The 19,299-nt window shown below is 42.2% G+C and overlaps 1 protein-coding gene across 1 annotated transcript; it reads left to right on the plus strand.

Annotated features, from left to right (window-relative positions):
- The first annotated feature begins 343 nt into the window (after positions 1-343).
- Alas2 (5'-aminolevulinate synthase 2) lies at positions 344-18,955 on the plus strand. Its single transcript, XM_059250206.1, has 10 exons — positions 344-536; positions 1,728-1,850; positions 2,763-2,873; positions 5,889-6,111; positions 7,014-7,198; positions 9,056-9,235; positions 12,255-12,419; positions 13,400-13,668; positions 14,957-15,119; positions 18,686-18,955. The coding sequence occupies exons 1-10, from the start codon at positions 356-358 to the stop codon at positions 18,847-18,849; spliced, it is 1,764 nt and encodes a 587-aa protein (XP_059106189.1). The 5' UTR covers positions 344-355; the 3' UTR covers positions 18,850-18,955.
- The last annotated feature ends 344 nt before the right edge of the window (positions 18,956-19,299 follow it).

Genomic DNA, 19,299 nt, shown 5'->3' on the forward strand with positions numbered 1-19,299 from the left:
AGTGTGGATCAAAGGTTGATTGTCAGGTGTCATTCTGCCATTCCCAGAGGCATGTCAATGATGCTCAGGATCCCTGAGCAGCTGGTGGCAGAGTGAGTCAGAATCCAGGCTTTCTGGCGTGTTTAGAAGTCTCTCCCTTGCCCCTTTATCTAGGGTGTTTCTCATTTCTCCCTCCCATTTTAACAGCAGGGGTCCTTTCTGAGAAGGATAACAAGAGGGCCTCTGAGAAGGCAGCAAACTGAGTGGGAAACTAAAGCAGAGAATTAACAACAGGCATGAGCTTCCTGGCTTTTGGCCAGGCCCTCATGATGAAATCTCACCTCTTCCACAATTTCCTCAGGACTTTGGGCTCAAGATGGTGGCAGCAGCTGTGTTGCTACGGTCCTGCCCAGTGCTCTCTCGGGGCCCCACAGGCATCCTAGGCAAAGCGGCTAAGACTTACCAGTTTCTGTTTGGTATTGGACGCTGCCCCATCCTGGCCACCCATGGACCAACCTGCTCTCAAATCCACCTTAAGGCAACCAAGGCTGGAGGAGGTAAGAAGAGGTTATTGGCAAAAGCGAATGTCTGGGTCATAAAGACAAGGGTCCAGGTCTGATATCATTCCTTAAGAGCTTGGAGAGTTAGTATGAAAAATGTCAAGACAGAATGAATTGACCTAAAACAATATACCCAGGCTGTGTCTTTTGCCAGGGTCTTTCTAGAGCAGGGGTTCTCAACCTTCCTAATGCTGTGACCCTTTAATACAGCTCCTGATGTCATGGTGACCCACAACCATAACATGCCGTGATAACCCCAATCATAAAATTATCTTCGTTGCTACTTCATAACTATAATTTTATTACTGTTATGAATTTTTACTAATAAATTTATTTATTTTACATCCCAGCTGCAGTTTCCCCTCCCTCTTCTCCTCCATGTCCCTCCCCCTACACCCCTCTGTTCCCACCCTCAATCTACTCCTCTTCCCTGTTTCTGTTTAGGAAAGGGCAGGTCTCCCATGGATATAGATAAAGCATGACATATCAAGTTGCAGTAAGACTAAGCACCTCCCCTTGTATTAAGGTAGGCAAGGTGACCCAGTATGAGGAGTAGGGTCCCAAAAGCCAGTAAGAGTCAGAGAGCCCCTGTTCCCACTGTTAGGAGTCACACAAAAGTACCAATGAATTGTAATGTAAATACCTGATATACAGGATATCTGATATGCCCGCAAAGGGTTGTGACCCACAGGTTGAGAACCACTGCTATAGTCTTATTTCCATGTTCTTCACACATTATACTTCATCCATGCTGAAAGGGATTAAAATTGCTCAAATCAATTTTCTTGGCCTATGATTCCTTGAGTTTGCATTTGACATATGACCTTCTCCTATACTATTATCTCCTCCCATACCTCTCATTCAAAACTGAATTTGGGCATTATTGCTTCTGCAAAGCCTGCCTAGACCCCTAGCCTATCCAGTACCAACTCTTCATCTCATCCTTTATATCGTCTAGATTTCATTTGTCCTGTCCTTTCTCCCATTCCACTGTTCCCAAGGTGCTGTTAGTGTGTGCTACTTCTTCCTGCTTAGAAATTTTGCCAGCAATAAGACCAGATTTATTTAACTCCTTGTCTCTATCATAGCCTGTAATAGGACTCTGGGATTCAGTAAGTCCCAGTAATCATGGTTAAGTACAATGTATAGCTAAGAATGAACCTCCAATTACTCTCTTACCTTTGTTAGACTCTCCATCTTGGGCCAAGAGCCATTGTCCTTTCATGAAGTCAGAACTCCAAGATGGGAAGAGCAAGATTGTGCAGAAGGCAGCTCCAGAAGTCCAAGAGGATGTCAAGACTTTCAAGACAGGTTGGAGACAACCTCCACCCTATCCAACCTCGGTTCCTAAATATTGATCCCACTTTATCATACTCTTGAGCTAAGCAAATCCAAGGGAAGCTAGTATACATTCTAGGATGGGCACTCCGAGCCTTTTGCATGGGAGCCATAATAGGCAGTTGATTAGACCAGGCACTGAAGTGCATCCACCTCAACACGTACACATGCAAACTCCCATAACTTTTAGCTGTCAGTCTAAAATGGGCCCTCCTCTCTCCTAGGCAGCTAAATGGAATCCAAAAGGCTAGAATCCCAAATTTAGAAGGACCATATTATGAGAGTCTAGGTTTGTATGAAGGAAAGGGCTAGAGAATAGATACATCCTTTAGCTTTCACACAATGTAGTCCAGTAATTAGCCTTTATTCCCTGAAAAGTATTTTGAATTATCAATTTTATTAAAACAAATTCAAATAAACTTTTGTTGTCAATAAGTCATTCTTTATAAGGGTATAGAGTTCAAGGACAACCTGGCCAGAGCATCCAAGACAATTACACTTAAGGGACGGCCATCCTATTGACATCTTTCACAGGCCACTTCGAGTTATCACTAAGAACAAAAAAGTTAAAGATGAAAATTTAATGATGTTCGGAAGACTAAAATGCACCAGTCCCTTAAGTACAGGGCCCAGGAGGCCTTTCCTGGTTACCTTATGCAAAGGGAACTCTTAGTGGCAAGTGTGAGTCATCTTATAGAAGGTTCTGGACATTCTAGGAGTTGCTACTTGTAGAGATGAGTGAAAGCTTACTCTGCAGAAACATTCTCCAGGAGGCGTCTATACTTACTAAACTTGAATTTCTATACATTACACTGAACCTAAAGAGGACAACAAATACTTTCTTTTTTCTCTCTTCATGCCAATGAATTCCATATTCCCTCTCAGACCTGCTGAGCTCCTTGGATTCAACCATCCCAAGCCAAGCATTCCCTAGTTTCCAGGATCCAGAGCAGATTGAAGGGGCGATTACACACCTGATTCAGAACAACATGACTGGTGAGTTTGCCAAGATGGAAATAAAGGGCTTGGGAACAGGAAGTAGCTACTGAAAGGGTGTATGACATAGGATAGGATAGGAAATGAGAAGATTTTAAAGCAAAGAGACTTTAAAATTAAGCTTTAGTGCTGGTGTTGCTGGATCATGGCTTTCGTAACTAAGTCACTTGAGTCAAACACTTACCTCAATTATTTATAAGGAAAAATAAAATTACACTTATACTAATGTAGTATTTCTAGCTTATTACGAGGTCTCATTAAAAATTAGGCTTACCTCCATTATTTCTTTTCCATATTTCCCTCAAAGTTTCTCACCCTTCACAGATTCCCTTTCCATCTCCAATATCCATTTTTTCACAATGGAATTTGATTCATTTTTCTAATATAGGAATAAGGAATTATTTTTAAGTGATACAGGAAAATAAAGAGTAAATTACCATCTCCCATTAACTTTTTGTTGTATTTCTCCCAGACACACCTTCCTATGGCTACACACACACACACACACACACACACACCAAGCTGCATAACAATTATTAATGGCTGAAGTGTGTTTTGTAGTGTGGCTATATCATTATTCATTTCATCAAGAACCTATAATTCAGGTTGTTTCTATTGCTTTTGTATTCTTCCAATTAGACTGCATGTTAGTTTTACATCCATATGAATATACCCAAAGACAATTCAAGGTTTTATCTTTTTCATTATTTAAACCAATGCGTCACTTACTTGCTGGGCATTTAATTGCTATATAACCTTGGTTAAGTTAGCTGATCTTTTCATGCCTGAGTTCCTTCAAATGGAAAATACAGAGACTATTAGAACTTTCCATATAGTGTTGATGTGAGAAATCAATGAAATAACATCTTTAAGGCTCCTGGAAGTAAGTTTTACATGTTTTAGGCATGCATTTGTGCTGGCTATGATAATATAATAAAATACTAGCTATTTTTAATTACAACCAGTATTATTATTAAACTTGTGATACTATTATTATCATATACAAAAGAGTGTTGTCATAGGATTCTCACAACTAAGCAAGGAAAGAATTCTAAGCTCCATTCTACATATGAGGATATTAAAACAAAAAAGGATTCTTTCAAAAAGATTTTAAAAAATTGAGTTCTTTTGGCTGGCATACCAAGTAATGGGTTTTGCATGGCATCATCACACATATGTGTTATTATATTTCATTCTCATTTGTTCCTCCCTTACCTGGCTCCCCTTTTTTACTAGTTGGCTCTCTCTTTTTGCTTTCCTATTACATGTATTCTATTGCCTTCTCTACTTCCTACTTCCCTTAAGATCTGTTCCTCCACCTATGGTCCCCTTTCTAGCTTTTGACCTACAAATACACATGTACAAACACATACACTATATACCCAATTTTAAATTTAGGGCCCACATATATATGAGAGAACATATGGAACATTTTTCATTCCGTCTGGCTTATATTGTTTAACATAATGATTTTCAGCTCTATCTATTATCCATCAAATATCATAATTTCATTTTTTATAGCTGCACAAAATTATATAGTTTTATATGTACCACATCTTCGTTATCCATTCATTTGTTGATGGCTGCTTCTATTTGCTAGCGATTGTGCACAGTGTAGCTATAACATGGATGTGCAAGTATCTTTGTGGTATGCTGACTTAGAGTCATTTGGGTTTATGCTCAGGAGTGATAAGTCATATAGTAGTCCTATTTTTAATTGATTCCTTTGAAGTTTTATTTTTATCATTTTTAAACCATGCATGCATGCATTTGCGTGTGCATGCACCCGTGTGATAGTGCCCTTGGAAGCCAGCTATGTCGGATCCCCTGGAGCTTGAGTTACAGGACGTTGTGAGCCACTTTGGATGTGGTTGCTGAACACTTGATGTAGGGTCCTCTACAAGAGCAGCACGAGCTGCTGAGTCATCTCTCTAACCCCTGTTACTTTTCAGAGGAACTTCCATACTGATTTCCATAGTTGCTGTACCAGCTTACATGCCCACCCTTAGCGTATAAGAGTTCCTCTTTGACTGCACACTTGCCAAAATTTGTTGTCATTTGTTTTCCTGACAATAGCCATTCTGACTGAAGTGAGATGGAATTGAAAAGTAGTTTAAATCTGCATCTCTCTGGAGGCTAAGTATGGAAAGTATTTAGTATCTATTTGAATTCTTCTTTTGAGAATTGTCTATTCAGTTCACCAGCCTATTTACCAACTGGAAGATTTGTGGGGTTTTTTTTTTGTGTTTAATTTTTGCAGTAGAGAAGATTCTTTGCTGGCTTAGAATCACATAGCTATCAGGTGAGGAGACATGAGTGAAAACTAGATCTAGCAATATTTCCTTCCCTGAGACTGAAGTAGTCACTCCTGGAAGGCATCTTCCACACTAACTCTGGAAAGAAAGATGAGGCCATGCTAAGAGTGGAAAGTGTGACTAAATCTGTGAATGACTTATTGAGTCAATGAATGAGTAAGCAAAGGGATGGTTGAATGAAATAGTGGGAACCAGGGCTGGGTGAGCTCCGTGGGTAAAATGCCTGCTGTGTAAGCACAACCTGCATTTGAGTGCCCACAACCCATATAAAAGTCAAATGCAGCACACATGTTGATAATCTCAGCACGGTCCTGGGGAGAGATGGAAGACAGAGACAGGAAAATCCTTAGAAGCTGAAGGGCCAGCTAGTCTGCTGCATGCCATTGTGAACCAGAGACCCCGTCTCAAACAGAGTGGAAAGAGGGACTGACGTCTGCAGCTGTTCTCTGAATTCCACACATGCACCATAGCATGAATACACCTGAAGGTTTGCATACACACAGGCATATACGTATATCATATTAAACAATAGAAGAAAAAGGAGAATTAATGAGAACCAGTAAGGTATTTGTTGAGCAAATAAATGATAATACATGGGAAGAGAATTAGAAAACTCAAAATCAACAACATGAGTAAAATAAAGACTAGTCAGGAAGCGATTTGAATTGAATTATTCTTATCTCTATTTCTATTCCTGCAGGAAGCCAGGCCTTCGGTTATGATCAATTTTTCAGAGACAAGATCATGGAGAAGAAAAAGGACCACACCTACCGTGTGTTCAAGACTGTGAATCGCTGGGCTGATGCCTACCCCTTTGCCCAACACTTCTCCGAGGCATCTATGGCCTCCAAGGATGTTTCAGTCTGGTGTAGTAATGACTATTTGGGCATAAGCAGGCACCCTCGTGTCTTGCAGGCCATACAGTGAGTAGTAGAGTGTGCTAGAGTATGCACTATGAGCTGTGGGACACATCTAAAGATCGAGAGCCACACTAGCAGTGGACACCTTAGTCCCACCACCATCTCTTCTGTACAAGGTGTCCCTAGTATATCTAGTCCTCAGATGCAAACTAAATCAGTCAACACATCACAATTTCTCAACTACTGTGTTTGCTGTGCAGGACAATAATGGAAATCAAGAAAGGCTCCCTGATTCCATGAACCAGAAACCGAAGTACAGAATGGTGTGGGAGGGGGGCGGGGGACAAGAGAGACAGGACTTCCTTTAGCTTTTCTAAACTACTCAAGCTATATCTAATTTCTTTTGGGGGTCGGGGGGTTAGACAGGGTTTCTCTGTGTAACAGCCCTGGCGGTCCTGGAACTCACTCTGTAGATCAGGCGGGCCTCAAACTCACAGAGATCCACCTGCCTCTGTCTCCCGAGTGCTGGGATTAAAGGTGTGCGCCACCACCACCAGCAGCCTATATCTCGTTTCTACTTCCATCTCTACCTTTCTCATTTTTTCCCCTACTTCTGCGCTTCTCAACCTGTGGGTCATGACTCCTTTGGGGCTTGAACGACCCTTTTACAGGTTTCGCCTATAACCATCCTCCATATCAGATATTTACATTGCAATTTATAACAGTAGCAAAATTACAGTTATGAAGAAGCAATGAAAATAATTTTATGGTTGGGGGTCACCACAACATGAGGAATTGTATTAAGGGGTCTGAGCATTAGGCAGGTTAAGAACCACTTACCCAGGACACCATTTACACAGGACTACTTAAGTTAGCACTGATCACATTAAGGAGGGGTTTCATATTTGCTCAGTGCCTAACAAGGTTTTGTTTTTGTTTTTGTTTTTCTGTTTTCTTGGGGCCAGGGAGACCCTGCAGAATCATGGAGCTGGAGCTGGTGGTACTCGCAATATCTCAGGTACCAGCAAGTTTCATGTAGAACTTGAACAGGAGCTGGCTGAACTGCACCGGAAGGACTCAGCCCTGCTCTTCTCCTCCTGTTTTGTGGCCAACGATTCCACTCTCTTTACACTGGCCAAGCTTCTGCCAGGTGAGCACAAGGTCTGAGATTTGTTCAAGGCTGGTGTCCTGCAATAAAGCATCCAGCTTCACTTGCGGCCCCTCTATTGAGTTCACTTGCTTCCTCTGCTCTTCCCTTTCACTTGCCATGAATAGTCTTAACAGTGGATGATTACATCCCTCTGCTTTCACTCCTACCACACTAGGTTGAGGGCCAGCACCAAGGGAACAGCACCTAACCTCACAGAACGGCAACACCATAAATTCATCATTTCTAATACACAGTCTTTTGTCTCTATGAGATTTAAAAATACTTTTCTCTGAAACCTTTACCTGCATCCTTCACTCTTAACAAATAACCCAGGTCTTACACAAATAATACAGAAACCACTGGATAGCTTTTCCTTACTTATTGACATGCAACCTATGAATCTATCTGTTCATCAACATTTCTTCACTGTTTCCCTTTACCGTGAAATATACCCTTTTGCTAAAGGCATCCCTTCAACTATGCACTAGAGCCCTTCTTCCCATTTTTCCACTCTCCAGTTAATGTCATCCTGTCATATGCCTTCCAGTCTGAATCTCAGATTGAGCCAATGCTCCACATCTATGTCAATCCTGGGCTCATCTAAGTGCTCAGAGAGAGGCTACTAAATTGCCACATTCCTTAACCTCTACTCGCTTTTCAAGTCTCTGGGACAATTTTGCCAACTCACCTTCAAAACAACGTTTCATTATATAATCTATCTCTGTCCTTTCCCTGTTTAAAATTCTTTAATGGATCCCTCTTGCCCCTAGGATCAAATGTAAACTCTACATCATGGCTTCTAACTAAACCAAGTCTTAAGAAGGGCATGGATCTACATCTGTAATCATAGTACTTGGAAGGCTGAGTCCAAAGGACTACATAGTGGATTACAGGCTAGTCTGGGTTACAGAATGAGACTCTAACTCAAAAAACAAAAACTGAATTCTATCACACATATATCTTTTAAATCTCATCTTTTGACATCCCTCTCTTACTCTTCCACCCATTTATAAATTAGTCATTAGTCATTAAAAATGTTTCCTTAGCATTGTATGTACCTTATACTGGGAACAAGGGATATAAAGATAAAAATGTTTGGGCTTTGCTCTCAAGAAACTTCTAGCTAGGCAAGCCAAGTCTTGGAAGAAACCATGATTCATTTTTCTCCAATAGAAGTTGTTCCTTATTTTATTAAAGACCACAATTCCTTGGTGTCTGTGAAATTTGAGGGTTCTATGGAACAGATCAATCCCTTCCCACATTCCATACCTTCCTACCATCCCAGTGTAGCCTCGTAAGAATCTCTGAACTCCTGTCCTGAAGAAAACCCTTTTGTGGTGCTGAGCTTGTCATCGGTCATTCTCTGCTCTTTTTGCTGTGAATGATTCTAACAGTGAAACCTGATAAGCATCCTTCCCTATAATATAAACAGATGGGTGCTACCTGGAAAAGGTGAAGTGTCAAGGAGTCCAGGGAGAACCTCATAGCGTCAGTCCAAGTCTATAAGCTTTCTCTGTGAATCCTTTTCCAAGCTTTGATTTTCCAAGTGTCGAGGAGAATGAACCTAAACCCTGTCATTGGGAAACTTAAGATGCCTGGGAAATTTAATTTTCTTTCCCCTCAAGATAGTCAGAGGTCATGGCTATGCGTCCTTGGAGGGAGGAGTGTAAGAGTGCCTGGGCAGGGGAGTTGTGACAAGGGAGGAAGAGGTGTGTCACAAAGGTTAACCCAGGAAGAGGAAGGAGAGCAGGGCTTCAGAGGGGAAAGGGGTTAGTCTTTCTTCTGCCAGGCCACACCCAGAGTGTAAAGTGGGAGTACTGAGACAGAAGCTTAACAATTACACATCTGTTTCCTCAGGATGTGAGATCTACTCCGATGCAGGCAATCATGCTTCCATGATCCAAGGTATTCGCAATAGTGGTGTAGCCAAGTTTGTCTTCAGGCACAATGACCCAGACCACCTGAAGAAACTTCTTGAGAAGTCTAATCCCAAGACACCCAAAATTGTGGCCTTTGAGACTGTTCACTCCATGGATGGTATGTATGTATGTGTTTGAGTGCACGTTGACTAGTATTGATATCTCACAAAAACATGAAGATAATAACAACTAACATTTATATGGTGTTTAGTATGCTATGCAGTTATTCATAGTTTACATGTATTAATTTACTAAATCCTCATGATGAGTCTATGAAGTAGGTTCTATTATTATTATTATTATTATTGTTATTATTATTATTGCATGAAGAAACTGAGACATGAACAAGTGAAGCCACAGGTCATACAAGTAGCAAATGCCAAAGGAGAGGCAGTTATTACATTTTTTTTAATTAAATTTATTTATTTATTTTACATCCCAACCACAGTTTCCCACCCCCCTCTCCTTTCATTCCCTCCTTTTACTTCCCCTCTGCCTTCTCCAATCTACTCCTCCTCCATTTCTGTTCAGAAAAAGGCAGGCCTCTCATGGTTATCAACTAAACATGGTATATCAAGTTGCAGTAAGACTAAGCACCTCCCCTTGTATTAAGGCTGGACAAGGCAACCCAGTACGAGGAATAGGTTCCCAAAAGCCAGACAAAGCACTAGGGACAGCCCCTGCTCCCACTCTTAGTCCTACAAATAGAGCAAGCTACGTAACTTGTCACATGCATGCAGAGTGCCTAAGTCGGTCCCATGCAGGCTCCCTGGTTGTTGGTTCAATCTCTGTGAGCTCCTAGGAGGCCAGGTTAGTTGATTCTGTGGGTTTTCTTTTGGGAGGAAGGATTGTACAAGCTATTACATTCTTATACACAAAGAAACTAAAGTCCACAAAGAGCATCAAAGTTTGTTTTAGTGCCTTATCAAGTTGATGGCAAAGTGATTATTTTCTTACTAGGCACATAAATAACTCTATTTCCCTGCATGACACTCTTTCCATAAGGAATGATATGTAAGTCAGTCATGGCAGTGTCTGCTCTCTACAGGGGCAAGTTTTACAAACTCCTGCCTAGGATTCCATGGTCCACTAGGAAGCATTGGAGTCAGAACAGGTTTTCAAGTCAGACAGATTTGGATTTAACTCCCACCTTTGATATATAATATCTGTGTGAACTTGGGGAATTTTCAAACTCTCTGAGCCCCAGTTTTCTCCAGGGTAAAATGTCTGGTTGTAGAATTGTAGGTGATGGAAGTCATTCCATTTATTACACTTTAACAGAAATGAATGACTTTATTCTCCCCTCCTTTCTTATACAACTGAAATGATGCCCAGAGCTTTCTATTAATGGTTCTGTGCTCCAGAAGGCATGTGTTTAGGTATCTGTTTCCGGATTTACTTAAAGGAAGAGCTCCTCATTTCTTGTCAAGGTGCCACTTTTCCAATTGAAACAAGAGTGGATCCTTGGTATTCCCTGATTTATATAACCACAAGCACCAAAAATATCATGCAATCACAAACTGTCCATGTTCAAATACTAGCATAACTATTAGCTTGAGCAAGTTTAAAAAAAGATGTATCTATTATTATGTATGTATTATGTATCTGTATGTGGGCACCCATGACACAGAACACGTGTGGAGGTCAGAGGACAACTCTGTGAAGTTGGTTCACTCCTTCCATCTTGGTTGTGGAAATCTATCAGGTTCTGGAAATGTCACCAAGCTGTGCAGCAGGCACTGTCACCTGCTCAGCTACTTTACCAGCCCCTAGTGCGAGTTTTTAAAGTTGCCTTGTGTTGCAGTTAGTTGATTTGCAAAATGCTGGTAATGATACTAGAATATCCCTGAACACTACATGAATTCACACACACAAGGTACTCACTGTCATGCCCATGAGCACATTTCTACAACCATAAGGAAAGTAAAATCATCATTCTTGCATATTTTTATCATGGAACAATTATTCAATTTTCCTAGTGGAAGTTATGGCTGCAATCACACTAGTTCTGCTTGCAAATGAATCGCTCCTTATTTTCCTGGTGGAAACTGCCTAACCTGTCAAGTCTAGAGGTGGATTTCTGCTTCTGAAATGATACCAGAATCATCATAACTGTCTTGTCTCAAGTTCCATCTCCTGTTGTTGGTTGTCCTTATGGTTAGCTACCTTTTCCCCCATTATAGGTTTTATTCCTGGTCCAGGGCCCCTGTTTCCATCTGAAAAAGTTTCTTCTGTATTCCAATTTTCTTTACCTCAGCAATTTCCAGGGAGCAGAGGGATAGCAGAAGTTGTATGGTCTTAGAATATTAAGAATGGCCACAAAGTCTATTCAGATGACATCTAAAATAGCACGAAAAATACTAAATAGGTATGGAAAATGGAAGACTATGACATAGCTTCTAATTAGATCCATTGTGACAGAACCTGAGGAAGAGGTTCCTCAGAGAAAAACCACCCTCACAGAGACCCGAAAACTCAACAAAGCAGAAACATAAAGGAACTTGGAATGAAACACAAGGGTACAGAGAAAGCATGCAGAAGAAAGGAACACACTGAGGAAAAGGTGAGAAAGTAAGGAGCTAGAGCAGAGGGAGAAGAGAAGAAAGGCAGAGACAGAGAAAGAGAAAAAAGCGTGGACACCAAAGAAGACAGTGACAGAAATCCAAACAGACAGACACAGGAGGGCCAGTGAAGAATACTGATGTTGATGGGGACGAGCGGCTCTCCAGGGAGGGCTATGTAAATTCGAGCAGAACATGGTGTTTTTCAAGCTAAACACAGGTGTAATATAGTGACTGCCACCTCTAGATAGAAATGTATAATCCCGGAAGTGATGGGGGCAGCAGAGAGGCTACAGATGATAGAAACAAAATTGTCAAAATGAAGTAAAAATAATGACAGAATGGGGAAATACACAGGGCGGGGGTGAACACAATCACCAAGAACTGGGGTATGAGTGGGGTTCAAATGGTTGATACTTGGAATACTCCCAAATGAGGGCAGACACCTTCCCCCTTGTCTACAACACCTTTTCCTAAGTCAAAGCAGGCTTAAATGAGAAAACAGTTAATTCCATATAGGAAATGGAGCTGGGGAAGGGTTATGATTTCCCACTCCTTTCCCTGGGCTTTTCTCAGGTGCCATCTGTCCTCTGGAGGAACTGTGTGATATGGCCCACCAGTATGGGGCCCTGACCTTCGTGGATGAAGTCCATGCTGTAGGACTGTATGGAACCCGGGGTGCAGGGATTGGGGAGCGTGATGGAATTATGCACAAGCTTGACATCATCTCTGGAACTCTTGGTGAGTGTCTTAGTTAGGGTTACTATTGCTGTGATGAAACCCCATGACCAAAAGCAACTTGAGGAGGAAAGGGTTGATTTGGCTTACATATCCCGAATCAGTCCACTGAGAGAAGCCAAGGCAGGAAGAGGGAAGCCAGAGCAGGAACTCAAACCAGGTGAAAACCTGGAGGCAAGAGCTCATGCAGAAGCCATGGAGGGGGGCTGCTTACTGGCTTGCTCCTCATGGCTTCTTTAGCCTGCTTTCTCGCCCAGGACCACTAGCCCAGAGTGGCATTATCCAAAATGGGCTGGGTCCTCCCATATCAATCACTGATTAAAAACTGCCCTACAGACTTGCCTACAGCCCAGTCTTATGGAGGCATTTTCCCAATTGAGGGCCGCTCCTCTCAGATGACTCTTGCTTCAAGAGTCAAGTTGACATAAAACTAGCCAGCAGTGAGCAAACACTTTGGGCCTCCCTTAGATGCAATCTAGAGAAGTGGCCTCCATCAGACCTATTTCTTCTTCCTGTTTACAGCTACAGGGGTTGTTTGGAAAGAATTTATTATCCCAGGCTTTTGTCCTACCAATTCATCTCTTTCCCATTGCATTGTACAGTCACTGAGAAATTCTGGATAAGTTTTTCTAAAAGGTTCCTGAAATGCACCAAACAGCTGGACTCAGCTGGAATAAGAAAACTGTTTCCCTACCAACACCAGCCCCAAGTCTCATCTTAGTTATTCTCTAGGCCCTAACCAACTAAAGGTCCCCACCCTGCTCCTGCCTATCTAGTCAGCACATATGGCAGTATGTGGCAGTCCTATCTCAGAACCACAGAACTATCAACTCTGACACGCACAGGAGAGATGCACAGTGGACTGGGAAGGGAGTCCAGAGCCCCAGCTTCTGGTGTACCTGCCTGTGTTACCTGGGGCCTTACCCTGCCTCTCTGGGGTCTGATCATCAGGTCTATGCATAACTTGTATTGCTTGGTTGTAGGCAAGGCCTTCGGCTGCGTCGGTGGCTATATCGCCAGCACTCGGGACTTGGTGGACATGGTGCGCTCCTATGCTGCAGGCTTCATCTTCACCACTTCACTGCCTCCAATGGTGCTCTCGGGGGCTCTAGAATCTGTGCGTCTACTCAAGGGAGAGGAGGGGCAAGCCCTGAGGCGGGCACATCAGCGCAATGTCAAGCATATGCGCCAGCTACTAATGGACAGGGGCTTTCCCGTCATCCCCTGCCCCAGCCACATCATCCCCATCAGGGTAAGAAACCCATCATGCCCCCTGCCTTCCCCACCTCCCTTTCCTGGAGCCTTCCTATTTCCAGTAAACTGCTTCCTGCCCCTTCAATCAACACTTTGCTTTCTTATGACCCTCCCCCACAAATATAGACTTTGCTCCCTGTTTTGAAAAATTAGCCAATATAGATTAACCTATCTTTTTTGCATCAATCATTGCCCCACTACTACTAAATTGCTCTGATCCTCACAATATTGAGCTTATAACTTAGTGTTTTTTAAGTTGTTTATAAAAACTGTCAGTGGATCATAAAATCAGTTTAATGGGTTATACTTAGCACTAAAATAGGGAAATACAGAATAGAAAATGTTGGAGCATACAACACACAGTAAAGGCTGCTAATTTGTTCAGGTTTGTATATACTCACACCTGATTATACTGTAAAACATACTTGTTACTAACAATTGAGGTTAAAAAAAAAGCCATAGAAATAGCTGGTACTTTGAATCCCTAGCTGTGTTTAAATGTTTCCTACTTCTAAAATCAACCACTGCTCCTTTCTTAAAGAACATCTATTCATGTGAGTCAGTTAAGTCAGGGTGTAAGAAGGACAGACACTTCTTGTAACAATTTTGTGGATGAGAAGGAAAGAATAGTAACCATGAAGGATTGGTTCCAGCCCTGCCCACGGCTCTTATCATCGGCCCATATCATAATCCGTAAATGTTCTCATCAGTTTGTACAAAACAGTGCTACATTTCCATATAATCTACTCAGTCCTCCAAGATACATTTAATCTTCTCTAGATCACCAATGATACCAAATTCAAACATAAACTACTTAGCCACTAAACTGTATTGTCTGGGAAGTATCAACAAGGAGAGTCCATAAATTAGATATTTGAATGTTTTCTTTTTAATCTGAGGCTGGATGAATACTTGAATAAAGAACACAGAGATACAGAGGACCAACTGGAGTCACTGTTTAACTGTCTAATTATTAAATTAACCTAGTGACAGTAGCCCAGAGGTACCTTGGCTTTCCAACCACGCCAATTTAACCAACACACTTGTTGTACAAAGAGTATCAAGACAAGATACCAGTTCTATCCCTCCTTCAAATCTCATTGCTGGCTCTGGTCTCCCTGTGATAGATTCTGGAGCTGTCACTGCCTAGGCCCTTTATGAAAAAACAATCTGTCCCCAAATTCAGTGGTGTTCCTTGATCTGGTTCCCTCCACCTCCTTAATGGAGCTAGTGTGCAATGGTGGCCCAGGGTGAGTGGTACTGAAAGGCCTTTCTTTTGAGCCCAGGTAGGTGATGCGGCACTCAACAGCAAGATCTGTGATCTCCTGCTCTCCAAGCACAGCATCTATGTGCAGGCCATCAACTACCCAACTGTGCCTCGGGGTGAGGAGCTGCTGCGCTTGGCACCTTCCCCCCATCACAGCCCTCAGATGATGGAAAACTTTGTGGGTAAGTAGTCAGCATGAGTGTCTACACTTTCCTACCAGGCTCTATACCAGGGTCACAAATGAATGGGAAACAGCCCATAGATTCACTGGGCTCTAGTTTAGTTGGGGAAATCATAGAAACACAAATAACAGAGGACACAAACAATGATATCAGGTGACATCAAAGATTAAGAAAGAGAGTACCTGGGAAAGTTGTGGGAGCAAAGAGGAGGGCACTAACCTAACCTTCAGGATTCAAGATAGACTTCCTAGGGGACGGGACCTCTGAACCGAACCTTACTAGTGAGTAGTTTTGGACCAAAAGAAGAAGATTGATAAGGAGTATTCTGAGAGGAGGAAGGAACACAAAGAAAGGCAGGGAGGAAGGTGAGGAGACACTACATGTGAAGAACAGTAACAGCTGAGCTTGCCTGCACATGTCCCAAACCCCAACACTTCGAAGCTGGAAGTGGAGAGATCAACAGTTCGAGGTCATTCTTGACCACAGCTAGTTTGAAGCCAGTGTATGGACTAAGGAGGCCAGGTCTCAAAAGCAACAATGAAAAAAGGAATTGCTGGAATGGAGGATAGTAGGATGAGAGGGTGTTGATCTATGAGCTACAAAGACAACATAAACAAGGACTAGGTTTAGAGGCTGGTAGAGCTGAGCTGAGTACTTTGGGTTTTATCCTGAAAGATGACATTTTGGTATATTCACCCAATGTTTACTGTATTTCTTTGGGGTGCATTTTTGAGATTGCAATTTAATTACAACATTTCTCCCTTCCATTTCCCCCCTACACACCCTCCCATTTACCCCTCCTCACTCTCCTTCAAATTCATGGCGTCCTTTTTCATCAATTGTTACTACATACATATATGTGTGTGTGTGTGTGTGTGTGTGTGTGTGTGTGTGTGTGTGTGTGTATTCTTAAATACAACGTGTTGATTCCATATGATGTTACTTGTATGCATACTGGCAGGGTGCATTTTTTTAACATAGAACCTAGCACATAGAAGTTGCTCTATGAAATATATGCAGGCAATCAATGGCAGAGGAGACAGATACAGACTAGTCTGATATGATGAGCTAAGTGGCTATGGAGTCCGAGCAAAACTAGAAAGGATTTATAGTTGAGCAAGTCTTTGTGGTCCACATTGAACTACACGTGGACACAGTGCTAAGATTCTAGACTAAAAGAATTCCAGGAGCACTAAGTAGATAGGAAAGCAGAGGGCATGTACTGACAAGTCATTCTGTCTAGCACATAGGCAGGATAATCTGAAGAAGATAGTTAGGTGCTATTAATCCATTCATTCACTTAAAAAACATCAAATAAAGCTGCCGAATATCCATTATTAACGTATGCAAAGCACTGTTTTAAATGTATTAACCCACTTAATATACAGGCTAGAGATACTTTTATAATTTTCATTTTGTACTATGTACAAGTTGAAGTCTAAAAAGTTACTGGTTCATGGTCACATAGACACTAGGGTCCTGACTTACCTCCATGGTCATAGCTATAAGGCTTCGTTTTTTGTTTTTTCTTTTCTTTTTTTTTTATTTGATTTTTCAAGACAGGGTTTCTCTGTGTAGCTTTGGAGCATGTCCTAGAACTTACTCTGTAGTCCAGGCTGGCCTCGAACTCACAGAGATCCGCCTGCCTCTGCCTCCCGAGTGCTGGGATTAAAGGTGTGCACCAGCAACGCCCGGCCACTACTAGGCTTCTATGAGTGGATGCTTCAGTCTCTTCTCTAGCTCTGGGATTTAGTCAGAGAGCTCTCAATGCTTAGGCCTCTGAGTGCTCACTTTCGCAGGAAAGACATACTAGAGATATCTTCCACTACTCCATCTCATAGCCAACTCATCCTGAAATCCTGCACATCTTCTCTTTAACTTCTTTCAAGCCTAGTTTCCTTTCTCTGTTGCTATTTCTTAAAAATATATCAATATATTTTCCCCTCAATTCCTTGCGTCTCTTTGAGGTTTTTCCAAAACCCCAAAATATTGCTCCACTTCCTAAACCTCTTCATTGCCTGTTGTTACATTTTCTAAGCTCTTAGAATCTATCCTCTGGAACAGTGACCTCTATCTAAAGTAAGGGACTCAAGATGACCCACAGGCTGAGAATATATATCACTATTTAATATGCAAAATGACAACAACCAATGTCCATAATATACAAATAAATACAGGTTGGAGGGACCTGCTAAACCATTTATACTGCTGAGGATGTGTAGCCCCACATTTGTGGAGACCCCTAGACTACAGACCAGAGTTGAAGCTCCTCAGTATGACAGTCAGTGCTTTGTACGTGGTGCTGTTTGTGCCCTGTCCTGTCCTCTCTTCTCCTGCCATGTGCATTTTACTTCTCTAGCTGTGTCCAATGAATTCAAGTTCCCATACTGGGCTTTGCTCTCTTGACTCAGTCAAGAAGCACTGGCTTCCTTCTCTGCATCTTCTAGTCTTAACTCATCTCTTCAATAGATATCTATTGTGTACTTACTATGGGCTAGACATTGTGCTAGGGACCTACTAATAGACAAAACACAAAATTCTACCCTTCCAGAGCTTAACTCTAGTCAAAAGGGATGTTTAATTTTTTAAAAAAATCAATCAATCAATTAGCACTCTAGTTCAAAGTGTTCAGGGAAAACATAAAGCACAAAAGGGTGACAATATGTACTGCAGGCAGGCACTGGCTCAGAGAAGGGCCGCAGGTGACACTAGAGAAAAGATTTGATGGAGACAAAGAGGTTAGCTGGGTAAATATCCAATGGACATCCCAGAGAACAGTCCAAGGCAAATAGCCAAAGACAGAAATAGTCCTCTTATATTGGGGGAACAAGAAGATGGGTGTGGATGGATGGTATAGGTAAGTGGCAGAAAAGTGAGCAGAACAGTCATATGGAGGACAGAGATATGAATAGTTCAGGTGTGTCCATGTTGTTGGATATAGCTATTAGGCAGCCATGCAGAAATGCTACTGGATGTACAAGTCTGGAAACTGACACAGAGTTCTAGGAAAGCTGGAAATAAAAATTTCAGAACCATCAGCACACAGACGGTGTTTAAGAACCTAAGACTAGATCGTACCAGCAAGGGATGGGGAAAAAGGGGGTTTAAAACAGAGACCAGTCACACACCTGAAGTACTTCCTACAGTTGGGTCACAGTCCCTCCTCTGGGTCCCTACACACCCCAGGAATGCGGCCCCTACCCTGCCTCACAAGATCGATACCACAGTATGATTACTTTTAGTGTCATCTTTATCAGGTTAGGGTTTTCTAAGCAGAGATTCACTGTTGAGCTTATACATGTCCTTTATGTAGGGAGTGGTACAGGCTAGTACAGAATGGTTTTGATCTTGTCATAGGCATGATTTCCCGTCTTTTATACATCTCAGCATCAACAGACAAATGGTGGCATTCATGAGTCACACTGAAACAAACAACCAAATTCACTTCTGGACCCAAGTTCCCTAAAGGATTGAGGGAATCAAGATCTTGGTGCATTTGTAGCAACAAGGGTTTTTAGCAGACCACGTTTAACTAATTCTTTCCCTCTTCTTTTATCCCCTTTCAGAGAAGCTGCTGCTAGCCTGGACTGAGGTGGGGCTGCCCCTCCAGGATGTGTCTGTGGCTGCATGCAATTTCTGTCATCGTCCTGTACACTTTGAGCTTATGAGTGAGTGGGAGCGATCCTACTTTGGGAACATGGGGCCCCAATATGTTACCACCTATGCCTAAGAAGCAGCTGCCTTGGATGCCCAAACCACCTGCACTCCATTTGGTGCTGGGCTTCTTCTATTCTCTGCTTTGTTGTGTGCTTCTAGCTGATTGGCTTCTGAAAATAAAGAGCAATCTGAAGCATTTGTAGCCCTTTGGTGGACAAAGAACAGGGAACTGTACTAGACTGACTCATTCAGACAAGTTCCAGCCCCACAAAGAAACCACAGATTACTTGGTGGTCTGACCAATCTATTTTACTGACAGAAAAAGCCACATTTAGGAAGAGGAGAGAAATGCTCTGAAACTGTATTGGAAGTTGTACAAAGAGCTAAACCCCTTAGCAGACTTGAAGTAGCTTTCTCAATGGTTTCAACAAAAATACAGGGCTCTCCTCTTCACTGGTACACCTGGAAAGCTGAGCTGCAGGTAGCCTCTGATACTAGAACACCAAGTAGGTCTCAACTAAAG

This window comes from Peromyscus eremicus, chromosome X (assembly GCF_949786415.1).
Source record: "Peromyscus eremicus chromosome X, PerEre_H2_v1, whole genome shotgun sequence".
Lineage (NCBI taxonomy): Eukaryota > Metazoa > Chordata > Mammalia > Rodentia > Cricetidae > Peromyscus > Peromyscus eremicus.

What these genes read in the sequence shown, in the direction of transcription:
- Alas2 (XM_059250206.1), top strand. Translation starts at nt 356, where the DNA reads ATGGTGGCAGCAGCTGTGTTGCTACGGTCCTGCCCAGTGCTCTCTCGG. An exon ending in CGTGTCTTGCAGGCCATACA is followed by an intron (nt 6,112 to 7,013) that starts GTGAGTAGTAGA and finishes TCTTGGGGCCAG; the next exon opens with GGAGACCCTGCAGAATCATG. An exon ending in CATCATCTCTGGAACTCTTG is followed by an intron (nt 12,420 to 13,399) that starts GTGAGTGTCTTA and finishes GCTTGGTTGTAG; the next exon opens with GCAAGGCCTTCGGCTGCGTC.